The sequence below is a fragment of the Leptonychotes weddellii genome, chromosome 14 (assembly GCF_054177405.1).
Source record: "Leptonychotes weddellii isolate Sample4059 chromosome 14, ASM5417740v2, whole genome shotgun sequence".
NCBI classification, from domain to species: domain Eukaryota; kingdom Metazoa; phylum Chordata; class Mammalia; order Carnivora; family Phocidae; genus Leptonychotes; species Leptonychotes weddellii.
In genome coordinates, this window is record NC_138382.1 from 9282801 (window position 1) to 9306985 (window position 24185).

The 24185-nt window shown below is 43.2% G+C and overlaps 1 protein-coding gene and 1 long non-coding RNA gene across 3 annotated transcripts in view; both read left to right on the plus strand.

The window, feature by feature from the left end:
- Positions 1-24185, plus strand: part of LOC102727250 (phosphoglucomutase-like protein 5) — a 157355-nt gene that overhangs the window by 72454 nt on the left and 60716 nt on the right. For both annotated transcript variants that reach the window (XM_081802819.1, XM_081802818.1), the window contains exons 4-5: positions 13192-13327; positions 17360-17543. In XM_081802819.1, coding sequence (XP_081658945.1) covers positions 13192-13327; positions 17360-17543 — 320 coding nt within the window. The remainder of the gene's footprint in view (positions 1-13191; positions 13328-17359; positions 17544-24185) is intronic.
- LOC145716922 (uncharacterized) lies at positions 20814-23960 on the plus strand. The gene is made up of 2 exons (XR_014139862.1): positions 20814-21230; positions 21432-23960. It is a non-coding gene; the product is annotated as an uncharacterized LOC145716922 (long non-coding RNA).

Sequence of the window (24185 nt, forward strand, 5' to 3'; positions counted from 1 at the left end):
TAATTTAAAGCTAAAGTCAAAAAAAAAAAGTCTCTCACTGTTATACTTGTTTATCATGTTCCTTTTAAGGAGCACAAGGACCCTTTGTCAGGTTCAGGTGACATTTGCCTCATGAGCCTGATTTGACAGAGGAAGCTCCTGAGCCCAAGAAGGAGTTGAGTGACTCACCCAGGGCCCCAGGGCTTGGAAAAGGTCCCCACTTGAATTACATTACAGTTGAACTAAAAGCCTGGTCTCCTGCCCTACACTGTGAGCTGTTTTCCACCATGCTGACCAGTCTTTCTGATGAAAGCAAAGACTAATTCCATCTTGCAGGCACCCAACAGTAAGGGACTGTTAGAGGGCCTGGGGAGTGCGACCACTCCGCCTTATAAGGGGAAAGTAGTTTCATTCTGCTCTTACAGATTTTATTAATGCCAGTTTCTGAGTAGCCCTGAGCTGGTATGTCAGAATTGCCTGGGAAACTTGCTAAAAATACATATATTCTATCCTACTCTTACTTGGAGTCTCTGGAAGGGTGGAACCTAAGGATCTGCATTTTAAATAAGTGTCCTTATATGATTTTTTTTTTAAAGATTTTATTTATTTATTTGACAGAGAGACAGGGAGAGAGAGAACACAAGCAGGTTAAGTGGGAGAGGGAGAAGCAGGCTTCCCGCCGAGCAGGGAGCCTGATACGGGGCTCGATCCCAGGACCCTGGGATCATGACCTGAGCCAAAGGCAGACGCCTAATGACTGAGCTGCCCAGGCACCCCCTTGTATGATTTTTTAAAAAAGATTTATTTATTTATTAGAGAGAAGTGTGTGCATGCAAGCAAGTGTGGGAAGGGGCAGAGGGAGAGGGAGAGAGAAGCTTTAGCAGATGCCTCACTGAGCTTGGAGCCCGATGCGGGGCTTGATCTCATGACCCTGAGATGGTGACTCAAGCTGAAACCAAGAATCAGATGCTCAACCACCTGTGCTACCCAGGGCCCCCGTTATGTGATTTTGATGTGCAGTCAGGAGTAAGAAATATTGCTCTAGTGAAAACCAGTATTTTTTTTCGTCCAGGTTGGTAGAAAGAGTATCCTTGAGGTGCCATGGTCCAGGAAGTCTAGAGGCCCAAAAATGTGAGGCTGATGAGTACCTGCCAAGAAGGACTCTTACCTGCCGGTTACAACAAGCCTTGTGGCCTCTCTGACCCTGAGTTCCAATCTGTAAAAGTCAGCTGATCACAGGAACCCCCTATCTACCTTGAGATATGGTTTTCAGAAGCAAGTGATCTAAGGGAGGAGAAAGTGGACAGATGGAAAGGTTTTAGATCTGCAACTGGGGAGGTGCTCCGAAAATGTACCCAAGCTTTCTTGAGCGGAGGCCTTTTCCTGTGTCCCTGGGGAATGGAGCTGTGTACCAACTAGGAATGCATCGTTTGGTGCCAAGAAAGCTTGAAAATATGGATCTGACTCAGGCTCAAGAATGTCAAGCTTTTTTTTCCAAGACGAGCAAGATATATCGTGAGTGGAAGTTTCCCTTGCCAGCTCCTTGAGCTCCTAGAACTTTCCAAAGTAACAAGCCGGTGATAGGATCAGAGTTCAGGCTTCTCTCCTATGGAGAGGTCCAGGTCCTGGACAGTAGGAAACCTGTATTTCTGGCTCTGTCAGAGAGCCAAAGTCCCTTAAGAAGCCAGATCACCTTTTGTGCTGGGACCAGGTATTCACCCACCTGCTGGGAAGAGCCTTGGAAAACTCCTTTACAGAGAGAAAGAAGAACATTTTATAAATTCTCAGATGTAAAGAGAAGAAAACTGTTCTTCTAAATGGCATTCTGGCTACTTTTCTAAAGTTCCAAATTTGAAGGAATCTGGACTTGTCCCCATACACAAAAGGGGATACATGAAACAACCAAACCTAAGATCTATAAAACCAAAAATTTTGAAGTTTTGTTTTGTTTTTTGTTTTGGCATTGGTTGATGTTCTTCTGGTTTCCATCATTGACAGCAGTTTTCTAAGAAGTCATACCATTTTGGGAATGTATGAATTGTCACAGCCTAAAGCTTCTTCCTTTACAAGTGACACTGAAGAGTTGTTGTGTTTGGGAAAGCCTGGATGAACTCTAAACTTGAACATCACTTTGAGTATTACTATTACTTTGATCACATATTCTTAAAAAGCTAATGTCAATAGCCATACAAATTTGTTGAATAAAATCAAGCAATACGACAATGTGTATTGTTTCCAAGAAAGTGCTCTCTGTTGAGTTTTTCACAATAATAACAATAATCACTTTGAGTGAGCCTTAGTATGTGCCAGGGCATTGCTAAACCTTCTGTATGCGTCCCTCTCTCTCTGAAGATTTGGAATTGAATCCAGGTCTCCTGGCACCAGCGTGACTTGTCCATCATTGTCACACCAACTTTTTCCACTGTGAACTTTGGAGTACAGCCTGGTGCTCTTGAAGTAGGCTATTTTTACATCTTCCCAGTTTCCAGCACAAAAGGGAGAAACCTAGCCTACGTGTGCATTCCGTGTCACAAGTAATTTCAAATGTTTGAGATTGGTTAGATCCCTCTGCTTGCTGTGCAGAAATCCTAAATGTCCTGAGAACAGGGGCCATGACTATTTTGTTTAGCTCTATTTCTTTGATATATGGCAGGTCTTGAGTGTTTGCAGGAGGGATGGAAGGATAGAAGGAGGGATGGTGGAATGGAAGGAAGTTAAGGTAGGAAGAGGAAATGAAGGAAGGCTCGAAAGATGGGTGGAAAGCGGACAGATAGAAGGAAAGAAATAAGGAAGAAACAAAGAATTTCCATTTTGGTATTTCTTCTTTGCCTTATTAGTAGTTATATTTTTGGCAGTTTTGAGTGGATATATATCTGGAGATCTGGGCACTTCTATCCCAAGATTTGGGAGGGTTTATAAGGACAAAACCACACAAATATAGAGCAGTTGGAAGGGAGAGGAGAGGGATATTATGAATTATAGTAAAATCAGAGTTATATAAAATTTAAAACTAAGGTTTTGATATTTTCAGTCATCATGTAATTATCAGCACAAATTAATAGCTAACAAAGTGCTTCTAGGAAGACTCCTTATCAAAATCTGTGTTAATGAATAGATTTTAAATGTTAAGTACTGTTAAGTATTTGCAATTTATTTTATTTACCTGTTTATTTCTTGTGTGTGTGGTTGCTGACAATTACCTGTAAAGAGCCACATGTTCAGTGGTGGGCCAGGTTCTAGCTTTAGTGATCTTTTGTATGTACTAAATTTTTACAGCCTTCCACACAGACATTCTCTGCTGTATAGTCTCATGGTTTATATTGTTGACTTATTCTCCAGTTGCTTTATGAAAGGACATTTTATTTCCCCTAATAGTTATATAATTTATAACATTTTCAAGGCCATGCTTTCTCCTTTGTTTATGTTTCACACATGACCTAGGTACATCCCAACTCAAGATTGGGTTCACAGTATTGCTATTGATCAAATCTTGCATAGATTTAACCGTCCCTTATTTATACAGTGATTTTACTTAATAGTTTACATTTTTAAAAAGGTAAAATAAAGGAACACTTTAGTCCATTCCCTATCTAGATGATCACAAACTCTACATTTGGCTGTTTCCACGTTGGTTCAGTCTCTTGGGCAGAGAAAGAGGCCCGTGGACATGTGAATTTCAGATTATTGAGGTTCTACCATGTTTCCTTCTCCTATTCAGGGCCAACTTGTGTAAATCTGTCTGGGTAGCAGATGTGATGTGAAGAAGGCCGTGGTGACAGGATTATCAGTGCTGGGAGAGCGGTTTCTCTGCCGGGCTAGTTGGGACAGGCTGTGTGCACATGTGCAGTTCAATCTAAGCTAGGCCAGAGCGCCGAGGCGCCATGATTGACATCCCCAACAGCCTCCTCTTAAAGACCGAAAACCAAAACTCCCTTCTGGACCCTGCACAAACTCTCTACCCTTGTGCTGGGACACAGAGCTCCACCTGGAGTGGGAAGAATGTCTCCATCACATAAAATCCTGTTCTTGGGGTCTCCCCGGTTCCAGTCACATTGACCCTTCAATTCATCCCCCAGGCTGTTGAAAAGTGGCGAGGGAGGGTGAATGTGATGCCTGAGTGTGGAGCAGAAACAAAGGAGTGGGCCTTGGAGGCTGTGTCCACACTTACTGGGGCACTCTGGGACCGAGAATCCTGGGAAGTCACGGTCCGTAGCTAAGGGTTTCTTTGTCCACAGTGTCTACTAAGGGACTTCTAACAAGGGGGCCCATCCCTTGGTATTTAAGATGCAGCTCCTAAAATGGTGCTTGGAGGCTTCCCCACCTGCTCTCTACTAGTTGCTAGATGACCCCATGAGAACAAAGTGTAATGACTATGGAGTGACAGGTCCTCAGCCTTGTAGTGCAGACCGTAAACCACCAGAATGACTTCCAGTTCAGCTTATGACCTGTCAAGGGGCAGTTCTCAGGGAGTCGTGTTGTTTTCGTCAGTGCTGGTGACAAAGAAACAGGGTGGGACATAAGAGTTAGGAGGTCCCTCTGTCCCTTATCTTCCTATGCTGTTGTGCTCACAAGGGAGAGTTATGTCAGCTGGCTGGCCACCATATTTTTAATGCTCTCACCTCCTCCGGGGTGGATGGCTTGACTGCCTTGGGGCACGTGTTAATGAAATCGTGCTAATACGTCTGATTTATTGAGTACCTCCTCAGTGATAGATACCATGCTTAGGGCCTCCTATACATTATTTCACAGAGACTTCTCCACAATGAAGTGAATTAGGGACCATAAGGGCCCCTCATTTTCCAGATAAGGTCATTGAGGCTTAGGGAAGAAGGTCAAGCCAATGGTCTAGGTAACACTGGCAGAGTCAGGATTCAAACCCAATCTCACTGGCTCCCCAGTACCCTACTGCCCCCGGTTCAGGCCAGGAAGAGGGGTCATTTCCTCCTCTGTGGTTATGCTTTCAGATGGGGATGGAGTGTACGCCGGGGGACTTGGGAGAATGGGTGTCATGTGAACAACACCGGACCAGGAGTTGACAGATCTGGCTCCAATCTTGACTCCCCCTCTATGTGGTTGGACCACCTTACGCAGATTGCTTCACTTCTCTGGGCCTCAGTTTCCTCATTTATAAGATGAATATTCAGTGGGATGATCTGTAACATTTTTTTTCAATGTAACATTCCAGGTGGCTTCTCGCTATCTAGCTACTTTTAGTGAGGAGTGAATCCAGTAAATTAGATCAAGCTACATACTAAAGTTTCACTCAGTCATTGATTTATTCACTCAACGAATATTTACTGCACACCTTCTATGAGCCAGGGCCAGGAGAGAGTGATGAGTAATTTCAGACACAGTCCTTTCCCTCATGGAGCTTATTGGGTGTTGCCATGGTCAGGATATTAGCCAAATGCCCTGCAGGATATTTGTGTCAAACACTTTCATCATGATCATCGTCATCATCATCATAATCATTATCATCATGAAATTTATTGCCACATAGTATTATTCATTGGGATTCATGTTGACCACAGCCCTGGATGAGCTACTTTGGTCAGTTACTGCCATCCTACCTTTCTGAGCTGACAGCTGGCTCTTATACACAGGATATATATATCCTGACCTGCTTATATACAGAATAAATTTGTTCTCCAATTGATGAAAATTTTAGGGCATTTGTTTTTAAAAAGCATTGGCAAGATTTAAAAAGCTGAACGTAAGTGATTTGAGACATGAAGAAACAAAACTCCAAAACCAACCTGTCACAATTCTATAGCATGTTTTCAAATCTCAGAATCACCTGCAATGGGTGTCTCCCAATTTTCCCTTCTAACTCTACTATTATAAAAAAGACAAATCCTTGTCTTGAGTGGATGAAAAGAGGACGGGGAGAATTTCAGCGCCAACTAGTGGAAACTGCGTTTGTAAATGGAAGGATGAATTGATCTGAGAAGAGAAGCAAAGGGAAATCAGCAACTTTTCCTGACCGTCTTGTGTGCGAAGGAAGAAGTGCGCATTTGTGACCCCCATCTTCAGGAGGGTTGCCTTGGCTCCGGTCACCTGGGGCATTTTCTCTGTCGTCCTGCAGCCCCCAAGGACCACCGTGGTTCCTGGGCTTGCTGGTAGTAACGAAGTCCATCTGTGTCAGAGCCAAACTGCCCAGATTTGAATCTTGTTTTCACCACTTCATTGCTGTGTGACCTCATACAAATGGTCTAACTATAGTCTCTTCTTTGTAAAAAGGAGCTATGCTGTTGTGTAAATTGGATAAAGGAATACAACGGGTGTATGAGATTCTGAGTCTAGTGTCTGGTACCTTGCTGTTATCCTTCTAAGAATGGAATTTATCTCACTTTGTAATCCTCCCCCGAGAGCAAGTGCATATACCTCCTGTCACTTCTGGTTCCGGGAACGATGATGCTACCATATGTGCTGAACAAGCACGAATCCTAAAAACCATCAGGGACTGACTGGAGTGAGCGGCCCTTCTTTTTAGATGACCACCCATCCTGGCATGCCGGAGACTGAGAGGTTTTCTGGGGGGTGGGACATTTGCTGCTATAATCGGGAAGGTCCCAGGCAAACTGGGACGAGTTGATTACCCCAAAGTTGGCAAAACCCTCGCAAGTTTTCCAGACAAAAAGGGCAGGGAGAGACCATAATCCTGATGCTGGTTCCAGCAAGAGCCACCCACCCAAGCAGGGCCTGTGGCATCCACTGAACTAGAGACCAGAGGCCACTTTCATTTAGCACCAAATTTGGACAAAAAGAGGAAGAGGCCTAATTTGCTACTCCTAAGCAATCTGCCCCTAACATGGACCTATTTTGATTCTTCTTCTCCGAAAGCAGTGGCCCTTAACCCCAGCTGCCCATGAGAATCACTTGAGGAACTTTAAAAAAAAATACCGATGCCCGTTCCCCATTGCCAAAAAATTCTCATTTTAATGGTCAGGAATGAGGCCTGTGCATTGGTATTTGGTATTTTTCATAAGTTCTTTAGGCGATTCTAATGCACAGCCTGGATTGAGAATCATAACCCCTGTTCCAGCTTGGGCCCTGCAAAAGGTGCACAGTAATGTCTATTTTCCTAATTGACAAGTTCAGATGTTCCTGATCTGAGTCTCAGCTGAGATGACTTGATCTGTTAGGAACTTGTGTCATGTTTTATTGAGTTGATTTGCCCATGCTGGGATTTCCATTCGAAGAAAATCCCTTTGAGACTGAGTGCGCTCTTTATTTCCCCCTTATCTTTCATGAGGCCACTATGCTTACTGGTGTACTTCCTAGCTGAAAGTCATATGGTTTTAAAACTTGAGAAAATTCAAAGCCGAATTTGGGTGGAGGGGAAGATAGGAATATTTCTGATGAGAAAAAAAATTGACCCTCTTTTTTGTACCTATTTTTGCTGGAGTCATGGTGGGAAAGAGCTGAGTGCCCTTGGGTGGGAATGGCAGCTTCTCTAGGCTTTAGGTTGGGCTGGCCTGGATGGAGGAAGGCAAGGTGAAGGGTACTTTTGGGCTTTGAGAATATGGCTAAAAGCTCCTGGCAAGGTCCCCAACCAGGTGGCCAGGGTACCAGAGGAAGCAAGCTTCAAAAATTGTACTGGTATTATTCAATGCTAAAAAGAAATGAGCTATCAAGCCATGAAAATTCAAGGAGGAACCTTAAATGCATATTACTAAGTGAAAGAAGCCAGACTGCAAAGATTCCATACTGTGTGAGTCCAACTATATGGTAATCTGGAAAAGGCATAACTATGAAGATGGCAAAAATATTAGTAGTTTGCCATGTTTGTCCAAATCATTGACTGTACACCAAGAGTGAACCCTAGCATAAACTATGGACTTCGGGTGATAATCATGTGTCAGTGTAGGTTCAACAGTTATAACAAATGTCCCACTCTGCTGGGGAATGTTGATAGTGGGGGAAGTTGTATTTGTGTGAGGATAGGGAGTACAGGGGACTCCCCATACTTTTCATTCCATTTTGCCGTGAAGCTAAAGGTAGGCTACACAATGAGCTTCCCCAGCCGCCCCCAAGGCCAATGTTGACAGCTCAGCTGCACACCTTCTTCCGCATCCTCAACTCCTGTGAGTTACTAAAACCTTACAGGACATTCTTGATTCTAATCTCAAGACTTGTGAGACCCCAGGGGGGGCCGGGGGGGTTCATATTCAGTCTCTATGCTCTAAAAAGCTGTTAGTCAGAGGAAGAAATGGGATGATTGATAGGTTCAAAGTTTTTTTTTTTTTAAAGATTTTATTTATTTATTTGAGAGAGACAATGAGATAGAGAGAGCATGAGAGGGGGGAGGGTCAGAGGGAGAAGCAGACTCCCTGCTGAGCAGGGAGCCCGATGCGGGACTCGATCCCAGGACTCCAGGATCATGACCTGAGCTGAAGGCAGTCACTTAACCAACTGAGCCACCCAGGTGCCCGATAGGTTCAAAGTTTATTACCTGTTCATAAGTGGTAGCGATCCCTTTAATATCCCAACTAGCTCTTTGGTAAATGGAAATGAATGGCTTCAAATGTGAATTTCTACCCACCACCGAAAATGTCTTATAATGAAAAAACACATGTTTTTTCTGGAAATAGGGCAGAAGAAGAAGAAAACACCTGTGATTCTACCATTTCAGAGCTAACTATTGTTAGTGGTTAGGTGGTCCTCCTGTTGTTTACCTGTGCACACATATATATACATATCTACATATCTTTTGCTATAAAAGTATACTGAATATACTTCCTTGGTAAACTGATTTGTTCCATTTATGAAAACATCTAAACAAGCTTTTGGATGGATTTTCCACAATTATCCTGATGTTTAACGATTAGCATTTATTTTTCCAATTTTCCTCTCTTCTCTTAGCTATTTTAGTAAATGTTGTTATGGCTAAAGGTTAAAAAAAATAGAATAGCTGGGTCCAAAGCTGGGTGATACTTTAAGACTATTGATTATTTTTGCCAAATTATGCTATCAAACTGCACACATTTATACTAATACTTACTGGTACTGGTATTCTTCTTCCCCTAACTGACCTTTGCTAATTTGGCAGTCTCCAAATATTATCCCATTTTATGGATTTGACCACAGTGAGACTGAACATTTGTTCCAATGTTTTTAACTATTAATATTTTTCTCTTGAAAAATTGCTCATTTGTGCCCTTCTGCACAGTTTTCTATTGGGGTTTTTTCTTTCTCATTGACTCATAAAATATTTATAAATATGAAGTGTATTAGCCATGTAATATATAATGTGAACAGCTCTCCCCTCTGTTTTTACTGTTTATGGTGGGGTTTCAGAAAACCATTTTATACCTTTGTGTTTTCTGCATTTCTTGTTTAATTTACCTATCACTGATATGGCATTATAGTTCATTTGCTTTAAAAAATTATTAAAAAGAAGGTTGTATCCCCCAAACCCTCTCCAAAGCATACTATGAGCATCCAGGGGAAACATGTGTAAATGCAACATCATCAGTGTCTCTATCCCCACCTCAGAAAGCTGTAAAGAGCACAATTTTATTAGATCATTATGGGCCCTTATGAATTTTGGCAGATGTTTAACTTGTAGGCAAATATATCCAAAGCCAACTCACAATCTACTGTGAAGTTGGCAACAAAGGGCGAGATTTTTTTTTTTTTAAGTCCTGCTAAAAGAACTTATGTCTCTTCTACCACTAAATTATGACATCTTATTTCACAGAGTTAATAGCATCTAATGGTTCTATCTCCAGGTAATGTAATCCAGCTGGAAATGCAAAGGTATGTGAAGCCCATGTTTTAAAACAAAAGAGTATTTTTCTCTAGCCAGTAAATAAAAGTGATTTTTCAGCTATAAAAGGACAAAAGGTTTTGAAATTATCCCCTCGGGCAGGGTTTCCTAGACTTGTTTTTTTGGCATTTAGCCATGGAGCCAGCCCAGCATCTTCCAAACTTCTTCCATTTTTGTAGCAGTGTGAAGAGTTCGCTGGATAAGATGAGCGTCACCCCCGGTGTGATGATTAATCACCTGGAGGCCTGGGGTCCTCTCAACCTAGAGGCAGTGGCAACCAGATGTCTAAAAGTGTCATCAGCAGATCATTGATCAGCACAGAGGAAGAACCAAAAACTGATTGTTTTCCCTTTTAAATATCTTCACTGCTCTCTCAAGGTTGTATGTTTCCTTTTTGAGGAAAAGCATGTAACAACACCATAAATGTAACAAGAGCAAATGACTCATAGCTTCATTGAGAAGTTGTCAAAAATGTTGAACTTAACTAAAGTATTATTCATCCCATTTGCAAGGTTTAAATAGCTTTGTGACATCGGGTCTCCCTTTTTGATTTTCTATGTATGTTTCATAGCCCTGAAACTGAAGAGTGCTCTTGTCCATTCTCATTGCTCTATTGCAAGAAGCGATTGGTCCAGCCCCTGGTCCCAGTCCCCTTTCTTACGATATGGTTATTGCTAGTGTCAGAGGATAACATTATATGAATAACTGAGAACAACCTGCCTTAAAGTGTGTCTTAAGGAATTAGCACCATGTTGGTGCATTGTGTGAATTACCAATGATAAGATTAACAGCAACAACAATCACTTGTGACATCCCAGTCAGTGCTCTAAATACCTAGGCATGTGTAATCACTTCACCCTGACAGTAACTCTGTGGGGTGGGAGTCATCGTTGTCCCTATGCTGTAGATGAGAACAGCCAGTCACACAAAGGGAAGTAGTTGAGCCAGCACTTGAACATGAGGAAACTGACTCAAGAGCCTGCCCTCTGGACTTGATTAAATTGGTAGGACAACTCCACAAGATTGGTGACGGTATCCTCATTTTACAGATGAGAAGTCGAGGCTCGGAAGGGTTAATAACTTTGCAACAACTTCTCACACATGTGGGAAGTAGCAGGAGTTTGGTTTCAAACCCTCATTCCAAAGCCTTCCCATGCTTTTCCCGTTACACCATGTTCCTTACGCTGCTACATGTGCCTTGTATTCAGGGCTCTATTCATTTTGGAGAGAGCTTAGAGTTGGCAATAGACAGGTGCTTAAGTGGGCCTCTTGCACTTCCTTCTGGTTCTTTTTTGCTCAGAAACCTACCTGTTCAGCTGGCATTCGTCATTGGTGTGAATGCCATGATATGAACTGCCTCTCCTTCTATGGAGTAGCTGTAGGATTAGGCTTCCCAGTTTCCCAGGTTATTCCTGCATCGGGGACTTTGTGGTTGCTGACCCTTGGCTTGGAAAACTTTGTCCCCACATCTCAGCGTGGCCAACTCCTTCTCATGTGTCAGCTCAGATGTCATCGTGATCTGACGACCTATATTCATTTCCTGAGGCTGCCATAACATATTACCATAAACTGAGTGGCTTAAAACAACAGAAATTTATTCTCTCATAGTCCTGGATGCCAGAAGTCCAAAATCAAGGTGTTGGCAGGGTCATCCTTCCTCTGAAGGCTCTAGGGGAGAATATTTCCTTGCCTCTTTCAACTTCAGGTGGCTCCATATGTTCCCTCCCTGGTGGCAGCATAATTCCAATCTCTGTCTCTGTCTTTTTTTTTTTATAATTTTTTTTTATTATATTATGTTAGTCACCAAACAGCACATCATTAGTTTTTGATGTAGTGTTCCATGATTCATTGTTTGCGTATATCACCCATTGCTCCATGCAATATGTGCCCTCCTTAATACCCATCACCGGGCTCACCCATCCCCCCACCCCCTCCCCTCTAAAACCCTCAGTTTGATTCCTGGAGTCATAGTCTCTCCTGGTTCGTCTCCGCCTCTGATTCCCCCACCCTTCATTTTTTCCTTCCTTCTCCTAATGTCCTCCATGCTATTCCTTATGTTCCACAAATAAGTGAAACCATATGATAATTGACTTTCTCTGTTTGACTTATTTCACTTAGCATAATCCCCTCCAGTTCCATCCATGTCGATGCACATGGTGGGTATTCATCCTTTCTGATGGCTGAGTAATATTCCATTGTATATATGGACCACATCTTCTTTATCCATTCGTCTGTTGAAGGGTATCTTGGCTCCTTCCACAGTTTCGCTATTGTGGACTGCTGCGGTGCATGTGGCCCTTCTTTTCCCTACATCTCTATCTTCAGGGTAAATACCCAGTAGTGCAATTGCTGGGTCATAGGGCAGCTCTATTTTTAACTTTTTGAGGAACCTCCACACTGTTTTCCAAAGTGGCTGTACCAACTTGTATTCCCACCAACAGTGTAAGAGGGTTCCCCTTTCTCCACAACCTCTCCAACATTTGTTGTTTCTTGCCTTGTCAATTTTTGCCATTCTAATTTTGGTGTAAGGTGGTATCTCAGTGTGGTTTTGATTTGAATTCCCCTGATGGCTAATGATGTTGAACATTTTTTCATGTGTCTGTTAGCCATTTGTATGTCTTTTTTGGGGAAGAGTTTGTTCATGTCTTCTGCCCATTTTTTGACTTGATTATTTGTTTTTTGGGTGTTGAGTCTGAGAAGTTCTTTACATAACCTGCTCCTTTGTATTTCTTCTCTATGTGTCTTCTCCTCTCCTTCGAAAAACACTTGTCATTGGATTTAAGGTCCACCTGGATAACCCAGGATGATCTCATCTCAAGGTCCTTAATTCTATTGGCAAGACTGTTTCCCCAAATAAGGTCACATTCACAGGATCTGGGTGAGGATATCTTTTGGGAAAGCCACCACTAACCCTCCTGTAGATAAACTACACTACACTCTAAGTAATAGAGTTTTTGCTGCTGTCATATTCCATGACTTTTTTGCATAGCCCTTGTCCTTATTTAATGCATCTTGTTCTCTCATCTACTTTTCCATTGCCAGTCCCTACCTACTTGAATTCAAGCTTATGAATAAAGAGCTGTCTTGTTCCTGCTGTATCCCTAGCACCTAGACCAGTGTTTGGTATATTGTAAGGATCACCAAATTACTGAATGAATGAATGATGGCGTTGGGCAAATGTGATGTCACCTTGGCTCTTTGGTACTTTCCACAACTTCCAGGATTGTATTTTATTTTTTGATGTTATTTTATGTTATTTGAATTTCAGTTGGGGTTTTTTTTGGAAATGCAAGTATATGATGGGACATGTATTTATCACGATGGATAAATATATCCAACCATTTCAACATTCAATTGCTAACTGGTCTTCATAGTTCATTTAGCTTTTACTTTTCCCCTAGGAACAATTCCTCAGCAGAATACTTCTCTTTCTTCCTTAGGCTCCGATCACCTCCGGGAAAAAGATGGCCTCTGGGCTGTCTTGGTCTGGCTTTCCATATTGGCTGCCCGGAAGCAGAGTGTGGAGGAAATCGTCCGAGATCACTGGGCCAAATTTGGCCGCCACTATTATTGCAGGTGAGAAGGGTAGGGACCCTGGGGAGCTGCTCTTAAAGGAAAGTGGTGGGCTAGAACCTTAAGAAGGAGGCAGCTTTCAGGACAGTCTGAGGAACACAGGGGCTGGAGCCCCTGATAGGTGTTTGGAGGTCCTGTCAAGGACCTCCAATCTGGAAGGCATAAATTTCCCCTCCCCTGGTGACATTCCTCTGTGATCTTTTCATCCGTGCCTATAAGGTGGGCAGCCATTCCAAGGGGGACTCTGAACTGCGGAACCTTGAAAGTCCTTTAGTGCCCATGACAGTTTTATAGTCCAATCGGGGGCTCTCCTTGTTAGTTCTCCACCCATAATTATCAAGGGAGGGAGGCAGAGGCAAAGCTGTGACAGGTCGGACTGCTTTTGTAATCCTCTCCTTCCCTCTGTCTTACTTGCCTGCTAACGGTCCAACAATGTCTAAGGTGCCCTCTGAAGGGTCCATATGGTTCAGGAGCCCCACCTTTTGCTAAAGTGTTGTCCCTATGAAAGGAGATACAGAAGAGGGAACTGTTACCCTGGGAGGGAGGAAGGGCAAAGGTCAGTGGCTCAGAGCTCAGGGTTGGGGGGCTCTATATCACTTTCCTGTTTTTGAAATAAGTGAGGGGGCAGAGTCTTTTGGCTGCCTGGTTGCCTGCTAGATATGTGTACCTAGATATGATAGGTTTGTGTTCCTGGTACCAAGCCATGGTCTTGGGGGAGCAGTGATAGGCAAGGATGTTAACTGTGGAGAACCTGGGGATCTGGCAAGGGAATCCTTGGGTATCCTCAGAGACTCTCTCTGTTTGGAAAACAGAAATTGTGGCTCCTTTGCTTTGTTTATGAATAGTTAACTACTTTGGGTGTTTGGTTATGTTTTAAGAGCTTAAGGAACAGAAAGAAAGCCTTAGACTTCCCTTATAAGGTGATTGTTTCTTCTCTTAAGAAGTCGTTTACTTAGATAAATATCAGAGAATAAGAAAGCCCGTGATAGGATTCATTACTGTCAAAAAGATTGCAGTGCTCTGGGAAATGTTGACAGTGCCCTAATAGTCTTTTCTCCAGTTTAGTCAAGAAGGCAGAGGTTGTTAACTGCCTGAAAACCACCTCAAATGATTCCTTGTTTTTTTTTTCTTTTAAAGATTTTATTTATTTATTTGACAGAGAGAGACAGGGAGAAAGGGAACATAAGCAGGGGGAGTGGGAGAGGGAGAAGCAAGCTCCCCACTGAGCAGGGAGCCTGATGCGGGGCTCGATCCTAGGACCCTGGGATCATGACCTGAGCCGAAGGCAGATGCTTAACCGACTGAGCCACCCAGGCGCCCCTCAAATGATTCCTTGTATCATAAAATATTCTCAAGGCAGATGAGCATTTGTTTTACTTACTAGTAGTTATTTTTTTAAAGATTTTATTTATTTATTTGACAGAGAGAGAGCACAAGTAGGGGGAGCAGCAGAGGAAGAGGGAGAAGCAGGCTCCCGGCTGAGCAGGGAGACCGATGCGGGGCTCAATCCCAGGACCCTGGGATCATGACCTGAGCCAAAGGCAGACGCTCAACGACTGAGCCACCCAGGTGCCCCTACTTACTAGTATTTCTAACTAGTGCCAAAATATCCTGATTCTTGTGGGCCTTTTTGGCATACAGGGAAGTAACTGGCACAACAAAACTTTCTATTGCACAAAGCTGTTCCAAAAAAGTCCAACCTGATAAAATATGTTATGATTGCCAACCTCTGGCTTAGTGAGATCACTTTGAGTTAGGGATGTGTTCCTCATAATTTGTGCAATGATTATCTAGCTTTCTGCCAGTGTTTTGAAGACGTGGTGTTATGATAAGTGTATTTATAATATAGTTCATTTTTTTTGTGTGGCCAAGAGCTTACATGATAATTACATTTTTCATAACAAATACCGTATTAGAGAATATAATGCAATGGAGATTTAAATTCTTGTAGAACATTGACTTATGTTTCAGATTTCTGTCCAAAGAGATCCCAGAGATAAAGAAAAAGGGAGGAGGGAATAGGTAGGATGAAAGATAAACACTTTTTTTTTTTTCAGCCTCCAGCAGATATAGGTTGAGAGATCCTTGTGGAATAAAATGACTTCTAGCCTGTTCTTTTTGGTGGGGAGGAGATAATTACACAGTTTTGTTTGACTTATTTCTGAGCCTGAAGTTGTGTCTGGGAACCCAGATGATTTTCCTTGTGTGAATGGACCCCAGAAGGTACTCTCCATTGAAAGATTTCGTCCCTTGAAAGTGTGTTGTGGTGGTCAGAGGGGGTGGTTTGCGGTAGCGAAGGGGGGGCCGTCCCAGAGTCTGCTTGTGTATGAAGATGAGCATTTGGGCAGGCTGGTCTGAACACCTCAGTCATAGACCGAATGTGAACTGTCCCCTTAGTGGATTTTCTCAACCTCTGAATCTCTTTCAGTGCCCCTCGGTATCCTAAAAAACCCTCTATCCCATCCTCCTGCCCCTCTCTGCTTGGTTGGGTCTTGATCTTCCCCCAGAATACTATCTTTAAACAGAATTTAGGCTTAGAACACATCCACTGCTGAGAATGTTCTGAGACAGTTCCCAGTTGTTTTGTTTCTGAGGCTGGGGAGGGCACATCTGTGTAGGAGGGAGAGATTATAAGACGGAGATACAGGGACAGGGGACCCACTGCTAGAAATGGCATCATTCCATGTTTTCCATTTTGGCTAAAACCCTGATGTTTACTCAAAGTCTTAAAAGATCTTGGGTGAAGAAAAAGTAACAGTGATTCAAGTCTTCCTTCTTTCAGCTGGCTGGGAACTCACATCTTGTTCCTGTGTCACACAGAGTACAGTGTGAGATCCCATCAGAGCCATGTGGGCACAGCTGCCCCTTGAGGGCTTCCTTCTTAAACAGACCCCCTTGGGTGTGCCATTTGGTTTTGGTCAAGACTATCTGACACTGGGGAAGACTCTACGGTTTCCTTATGGTAGTGACTAAGAATAAAATCAATTAATAGTTTTAAGCAACGGTGTCTGGCATTGGGCCAACTACTTGATATGCATTATGGTATTTAAACCCTACAACAACAAATGAGATAGGTGTTATTTTTAGTCTTTTTTTTCCTATTCACCTCCCAGCCCCATTGTTACATTTGATGTTCTTGGCTAGGAGGACTTTTTTTTAATGGAACAATTGTGGTATTTCTTCCAAGTTTCCAAGAGAGTTTTATGGTACGTTGATGTCCCTTCCTCCTTCTCTCTTCACCTCCCTTGATTCCTCTCTCTCCTTCCTTCCTCCCATCTTTCATCCCACTGCTTGACAAACACTTACTAGAAGCAGCAGAGAACAAAACAGATAAGGTCTCTGCCCTCCTGGAGCTTGTGGTTCGTGTGGGCAAAAGCAGATAAGAAATAAGTAAACAAATACACCAAGTCAATACAGATTGGGATGATTACTACAAGAAAATATCAACAGTGATGTGAGAGAGGGAGCGATAGAGGGAAGTATCTTGAATGGATGGTCGGAGAAGGTCACTTTCTGGAGGTGACGCTAAGTTGGAAAAGTGACGGAGGAGAATGTGTCAGGTATTCGAATGGTCGGGGGAAGAATATACCAGGTTGAAGGAACAGACAGCAACGGCAAAGGCCCAAAGGCAGGACAGGGCAAAGTGTCTCTGGGGACTGGAAAGGAAGCCCCTATGGCTGGAGCACGGGGAACAAGGGCGAGAGTGGGACAAAGTCAAGGGGGTGGATGGGGTCGGATCCCACAGCACCTTATGGCCTGTGGCTACAGTCTTGTTCTCAATGTGATGGGCACTTGGGGAAGGATTTAAAAGAAAGGACATGACTTGATGTGATTTTTACAACATCACTCAGGCTCCTGTATAGGGCCTGGGTTATATGGGCCAGGTAGAAGAGCGTGGGGACCAGTTGGGGTGCTTTTCTGTGCTGCTCTTCCAGGAAAACAAAACCAGTGATTAGATGACCTTGAGAGGTCTACCCCGTTGCTGGGTCTCTGATTAGGTTTGTCTTCACCCTGTGTCCTGCCTTCCCTCACCAGGTTTGACTATGAGGGGCTAGAGCCCAAGGCAACATATTACATCATGAGGGACCTGGAGGCCCTGGTCACGGACAAGTCCTTCATCGGCCAGCAGTTCGCCGTGGGAAACCACGTCTACAGTGTGGCAAAAACAGACTGCTTTGAATATGTGGACCCCGTGGATGGCACGGTGACCAAGAAACAGGTACTTGCTAGGAAATCGCCAGAATGGGCAAAGCCAGGGGCCAAAGTGTCCGACGGCTGGAGAGTTCTGTAGGGCTGCTCTGCTCTGAGTGCTTCATTAGACATACGAGAGCCTGCAGCCAGGAGAGAAGAAAGCCCTTGGTGAGGGTTACCTACCTAGTTAATTCATGGCAGAGGGTGCATTTGAACACAGCGTCCTGTCTGTCCAGTATTCTTTCTGCTTGTAACTGACAGGCTAATACGGCACATAGATAGACACCCAATATTTCCTTCTGAAATGTCTGCAGCCTGAGGGCTCATTGCAGATTCAGAAAAGGTTCCCAGGGCAAGATACTGCTTTTCCTTGGCACCCCTGTCAAGTGCAGGTGTGTTTCCCCTTTTATGACTGTATGTCATTGAGAATGATAGGAGCGTACCCAGATGGGTTTGTAGGGGAAGAAACAGTGGGAAAATTTGTCCCACAAAACCCAAAAGGAAGATTTATGGTGGAGAATGATTACAAAAGGTCAGTGATAAAATCAACAACTTCTGTCATGGTCTCATCTTTGCGAATTGTGTAAGAAAAGTTGAAAGCTACTACATGTATTTTTTCTTCTCAGTTTGTGTGTTTATTGGCTGTGGCAAAAACTGACCACTCTAGGAGCACATTTCAACATTTACAGTTCAAATAAGACACTGAGTAATGTTAGGAAAAGTTCCATTCTAAAATCCCCAGATTCTTATCTTCTGGTACACTCTTCACCAAGAACAGACAACAAAATACATCCGAAGCTGTAGGATTCCAGGGACTAGATGTAATGGTAGTTACTGATCTTTTTATTTTGACTAATATTTTACACATAGTCTTTCTCTTGGGGTCCCCGACTTGTAGACGTTCTAAAGCCCGGAGCCCTCCTATTACTTTCTTGGTATTCTCCCTCTGGTCTGCTGAGTTTCATGGTGGTCTTTCACCTCAGTCAGAATGTCATTAGTCTTTCATTCTAGAAAGCCTTCCATGGCTGGACAAATTGATGACTGCTTTACTTTGGGAAGGTGTAGGGTAGTTGATATAAGAGTGGTTAAGAAGTTTGAAGAGCCAGGGCATGCCTGGGTGGCTCAGTTGGTTAAGCATCTGCCTTTGGCTCAGGTCATGATCCCAGGGTCCTGGGATTGAGCCCTGCGTCGGGAGTCTGCTTCTCCCTCTGCCTGCCTGCTTGTGCTCTCTCTCTCTCTCTCAAATAATAAATAATCTTTTTTAAAAAGTTAAAAAAAAAAGAAGTTTGAAGACTCAGAAGCACATCCTCTCCCTGCCCCACTTACCAGTTATTTGACTTCAGGAAAGATGCCTGATTTCCTTGAGCCACAGTTCCTTCCTCATTTGTAGCACATCTATCTCACAGAGCTGTTTTAGAAAGGCAATGAAATAAAAGACACAAAAGCTCCCAGCGATCCTTTACACAGGGAGTACACACTACGTTTTTGGTAGTTGCGTTTTGTTTCCCACGAGGATGCTTTTTTGTAGATGAGATTGAATCCTTTCCAAAATAACACTAGTGAATTTCGGAGATGTGAAGTCGGGAGCTCAGCACGTGGCATCTCAGAGCCTCGATGCCGCAGATGAATCTTTTTCAACTCTGTACCATATTCCTACTTCCATTTTGTAAAGGAACATCAGAACAAACATTTTGTAAATCCAAGGCTCATAAAATATGTGCTTTCTAAATTATTCTTGGGAGGTTTTTGTTCCCTGGTGGGGAAGGCTTGAAAACCATTCCTTGAAAAGATTATCTAGTCAGTGCTGGGTTCTGGACTCTGTCTGCTCCTGAGAAGCTTGTCTGTTGAGCTAATTTGTTTTGTTGTTAAATCCACTAATACTCTACCTTGTTTCTTCCCCAATGCACTCACCATTCGTATCCTTTTTTTCTTGGCTCTTTTAACAGTTCACATCAGGCTAACTCCACAGCTAGATCTCAAGTTCAGACATCTATTTATTCCACGTCCCCTCCCCTGCAACCCTCAATATTGGTTTCCATTTTTACTCTGGAACTTATTATTTTTTCTTTCCATACCCTTTCATATTAGCTCACATGTGGCCATAAATAGTAAATGCTATCAGGAGCTGCTCTGGGGAGTTTCTTTAGCAACAAAGGAAGATTGTTGTTCATTTTCCCAGATTCTAAGACCCAAGTGACAGTTTATTAGCTGGTGGTCCTGAGTCACCCTGGAGCTTCTCCGCTGCTCTGGGTTTGGCTCACTGAGGATTTGGGAAGGCAGTTAACACTCAGCGGCATCCTCATTGTCAGCGAGTCATGTACGGTTCTTGCAATTGGTCCTGTTGGCACAGAGGGAGAGTTCCTGCATTGTGGGGCTGTTGGTAAACTTCCACCACCGAGGCCCACATCTCAGCACCCCCTGAGAAGTCAGAAGTCATCAGCACTTGGTTCCAGGGATGGTTGAGTCTGGGCACACTTCATGTGACATTGTTGCAAAGCAAGCACCATCTGTCTACTCCTAAAAGACATATTTGAATTTAAATGAACATGTATTATTTTTAAATAGCCATAAAGCACTTTGGCACATTCATTCAATAGATATTTCTGGAGAGCCCACTAAATGCATAGTAATTGGTTTTTGTCATGGGGCATTATGGGGTTTTTTTTGTTTGTTTGTTTTAGAGAGGGAGAAGGGGAGCCGAGGGGCAGAGAGAGAGAGAATCTTAAGCCCAGCATGGAGCCCAACGTGGGGCTCGATCTCATGACCCTGAAATCATGACCTGAGCTGAACTCATGAATTGGACACTTAACTGACTGAGCCACCCAGGCACCCCTGGAGCAGTTTTTTTAATATAAATGTATAACAGCTTTATCGAGATATCATTCTCACACCATCCAATTTACCCATGTCAGGTGTAGAATTCAGTGGTTTGTAGTATATTTATACAATTGTACCATCATTACCACAATCAGTTGTAGAACATTTTTGTCACCCCCAAAAGCAACTTGTACTTGTGAGCTCTAATCTCCATTTCCAACCCTGGCAATCCCTGACCTACCTTCTGTCTCTCTGGATTTGCCTATTCTGGATATTTCACATAAATGGGACCATACACTATGTCGTCTGTTGTGACTGGCTTCTTTCATTAAGCAGAGTGTTTCTAGGGTTCATCAATGTGGTACCATGTATCAGTATTTCATTCTTTCTTATTGGCAAATAATGTCCCATTGTGTGGATAGACCACATGTTGTTTGTCCATTCTTCAGCTGATGGACATTTGGGCTGTTTCCACTTTTTTTTTTAAGATGCATTTATCTTAGAGAAAGAGAGCATCCACAAGTGGGGGTAGGGACAAAGGGAGAGGGAGAGAGATAATCCTGAAACAGGCTCCCCACTGAGCATGGAACCCTACACGGGGCTCCATCCCAGGACCCTGAGATCATGACCTGAGCGGAAACCAAGAGTTGGCCGCTTAACTGACTGAGCCACCCAGGCGCCCCGAGCTGTTTCCACTCTTTGACTATTATGAATAGTGCTGCTGTGAATATTCACGTAAAGCTTTTGTGCAAACATAGAGTTTCTGTTATCGTGGCTGTGTAGCTAGGAGTGGAATTGCTAGGTCAAATGGTGACTCTAGGTCTAACCTTCCAAGAAACAGCCGTATGGTCTTCAAAAGCAATTGTACTGCTTTCTGTCCCCCCCAGCAGTATGTGAGGTTCCAATTTCTTTTTTTTTTTTATTTATCTGAGAGAGAGAATGGGAGACAGAGAGCATGAGAGGGGGAGGATCAGAGGGAGAAGCAGACTCCCCGCTGAGCAGGGAGCCCGATGCGGGACTCGATCCCGGGACTCCAGGATCAGGACCTGAGCCGAAGGCAGACGCTCAACCAACTGAGCCACCCAGGCGCCCCTGTGAGGTTCCAATTTCTGTACGCTTTTGCCAACCTTTGTTATTATCTGTCTTTTTGGTTAGAGAATACTGTCATTTAAAATAATCTACTAAATTATATATTATTTTAAAATTAAGGTGGAAGAGACTTGACCTATAAGGACAAAGTATGCCTTGCCTAGCAAAACCCAAAGGAAACATTATAATGCAGCATCTCTGTTTGCTGTGGGAAGCCGATTGCTACGGCTTCTCCAGTGTTGTATTATGTTGGAGTCAAGCAGACATAGATTTGAGGGCTGGCTTTGTCACTGCCTTGATTGGTGACTTTGGGCATATTACTTAATTCCTCTTTTCTCAACTTGTTGGGGCGGGCAGATGGCATGTTGTTAATAATTATCATATAGGGTTATAGAGAAGGTGTGAGGAGAAAGTCCTATAAAGCCCCAGGCACAGTGGCTGGTATCCATTTGATATTCAAGAAATACTAGTTGCTTCTGCCTTGCCAGAATCCTCAACTTGACTGCGTATCAGTTTGAGGAAAGGGTTTGAGTGGCGTTCAAGTGTACAGCCTTGAGATCAGCAAGTCTTGGGTTTGAATCAGCTCTGCCGTCTCCTTGCTGGGTGATCTTAGGAAGTTACTCAACCTCCCTGTGCCTTTCCTTATCTGTGAAAATAGGAATAATCATTGTGGCTACCGCATATAGCCCTTGGGAGAATCTGATAATACATATGAAGTCCTGATACGTAATAACCACTAATAAATGGTTAACTAAAAGAAGTTATGTTAAAAGAGCATCCTTGGGAAAGAAGGATTTTGATATTTAATGAGCCATATATGATGAGAAAAGCAGGGAAAACAACACTGAACAGAATACAACTTTGCAGGGTGTCATGTGAAGACATGGGAAGGCCTCCTCAGTTTCTGAGTCATCTATGAATTGATTCAAAGTCACATTTCTCTGCCTTCCCTAAGTCCGCCCCTCTCTCATCCCCTCCATCCCACTTGGTGCAGAAAGAAAAAGGTTTTTTTAAGGCAGCTCAGTCTCCTTTTTGTCCTTGATTTGGGGTTAGAGTCAGGAAAGGGACTATGGGAAAAAAAGCGGTTTCACATATATCTCTAGAGATAAAGAAATGCTCCTCCATCCAAAATGAAATTAAAATCCTGTTCTAGTGACAAGCACTGCCCCCTATCTACTTCACTGCTGTGGAAATGTTCAGCAAAGTCTGTCCTGCCTGTGAGACCCTGTGGGGGTCATTTAAGGAGCAAGAAGGAAACTCCTGAAGTATTAAACCCCTGACTTGAATTCCCAGGGACCCCACTGGCTTCCCGTGGCCTATCCAGGTCTCATGGAACTTACTATGGCTGCCTCCAAGTGGCTGATATTTTTGTGATGTTGAGTGCCAAGAGGAAAGCTGATGTGTGTCCTCCATTAAGCGGGACCCACGAGGAACTCTGATTTAGAAATAACAATTTAATGAGGTATGGTTCCATCTGCAGCTCATCCTCTCTTGTCCCATAAGGGTATGTCACTGTTTATTTTCAGGTAAAATCTAGTCACACAAATGAATGATAATGGAGTCTTCAAATATGAGTGGGAAAGATAAACCAGTAGCTCCTATGAGGGCAGGGAGCAGTTTGACCCAGTTGCCAACTAATTCAAGGGGCATTATTTAATGGCACTAATGCCTTGTAAAGAGATGGGAAAGATGAGGGAAAGGTGGGTAGCTCCTTAAGGCTTGACGGGTGGCCCACTCTTTCCTCAAGGATGAGGTCCTTGTACAAACATCAAGATTTCCCATATTGCCAGGCACTCTCTCTCTTCCTTAACCATCAACAACCCAAGGAATATCATCAGCACCAGATTACCTCTTACCATTATCCTCCCCATCTCCTCCTTGTAGCTGAAATCTCCCGGAGTCCCCACTCAGTGCTTCATGGTTATGAGACTCTGACAGAAGGAATCCTCCAATCCTGGTGGTGTGAAAAATGGACAATATGACAGATGGTGCCAGCATCAATTGATGGCATATTACTACTAGGGTGGGCATCGATCCAGAACCATGACCTGTATTTTGAAAATTAGCTTTGAAGAGAGAAACCTTGATACCAGGAGCAAAATGTAAGGAACTGAGTCTTTCCTCATCCGTCCCATGCCTGTATTTCTATTTAAGAAGATCAAAAATCATGAAATTCCACCAGTGCTGAAGTCATTTGCCGGTAACAGTTCAGCTGATATTAAAAAACCTGATGTAAATAAAAGCATACCAGTTAGCTGATGTGGAAAACCAAATCCAATTTGATTATGTCAGGCTAACGCTCAGCTTATTAATACCTCTTCAAGTTATGCAGGCTGTGTGGAAACATTTTGATGTTGTCCTCAACCTGGAAAAAAGAACCATTTGAAATTAGTTCAGAGAAAAAGCACACTTTGAAGACTGATTGCAAAGTCAATTCGCTTTTAGAGTTGTTATTTTAACATGCAGGAAGGTGTCTGCATTTTTTAATTTCAATATTTAGAAATAATGAAGCAAGTAAATTGGCAATCTTGAAATCACATTTTAGCCTGGCCTTTGGTGCTTTAATGTATATTGCAGTGCTATTGCCCTTGGTCAGCAGAGAGAGAGAAACTTATCACGGCCTCATTTCTGGGGGCATCATAGGAAGACAACTGATTGGTGTTAGCTGGAGACTCTAGGGGCCAAGGACTGAGTTCTCTACTTAGAGTTAGCTGGTCAACCTTCAACTTTCATCACATTCTAATCAATGAACCAAGTGAGAGAC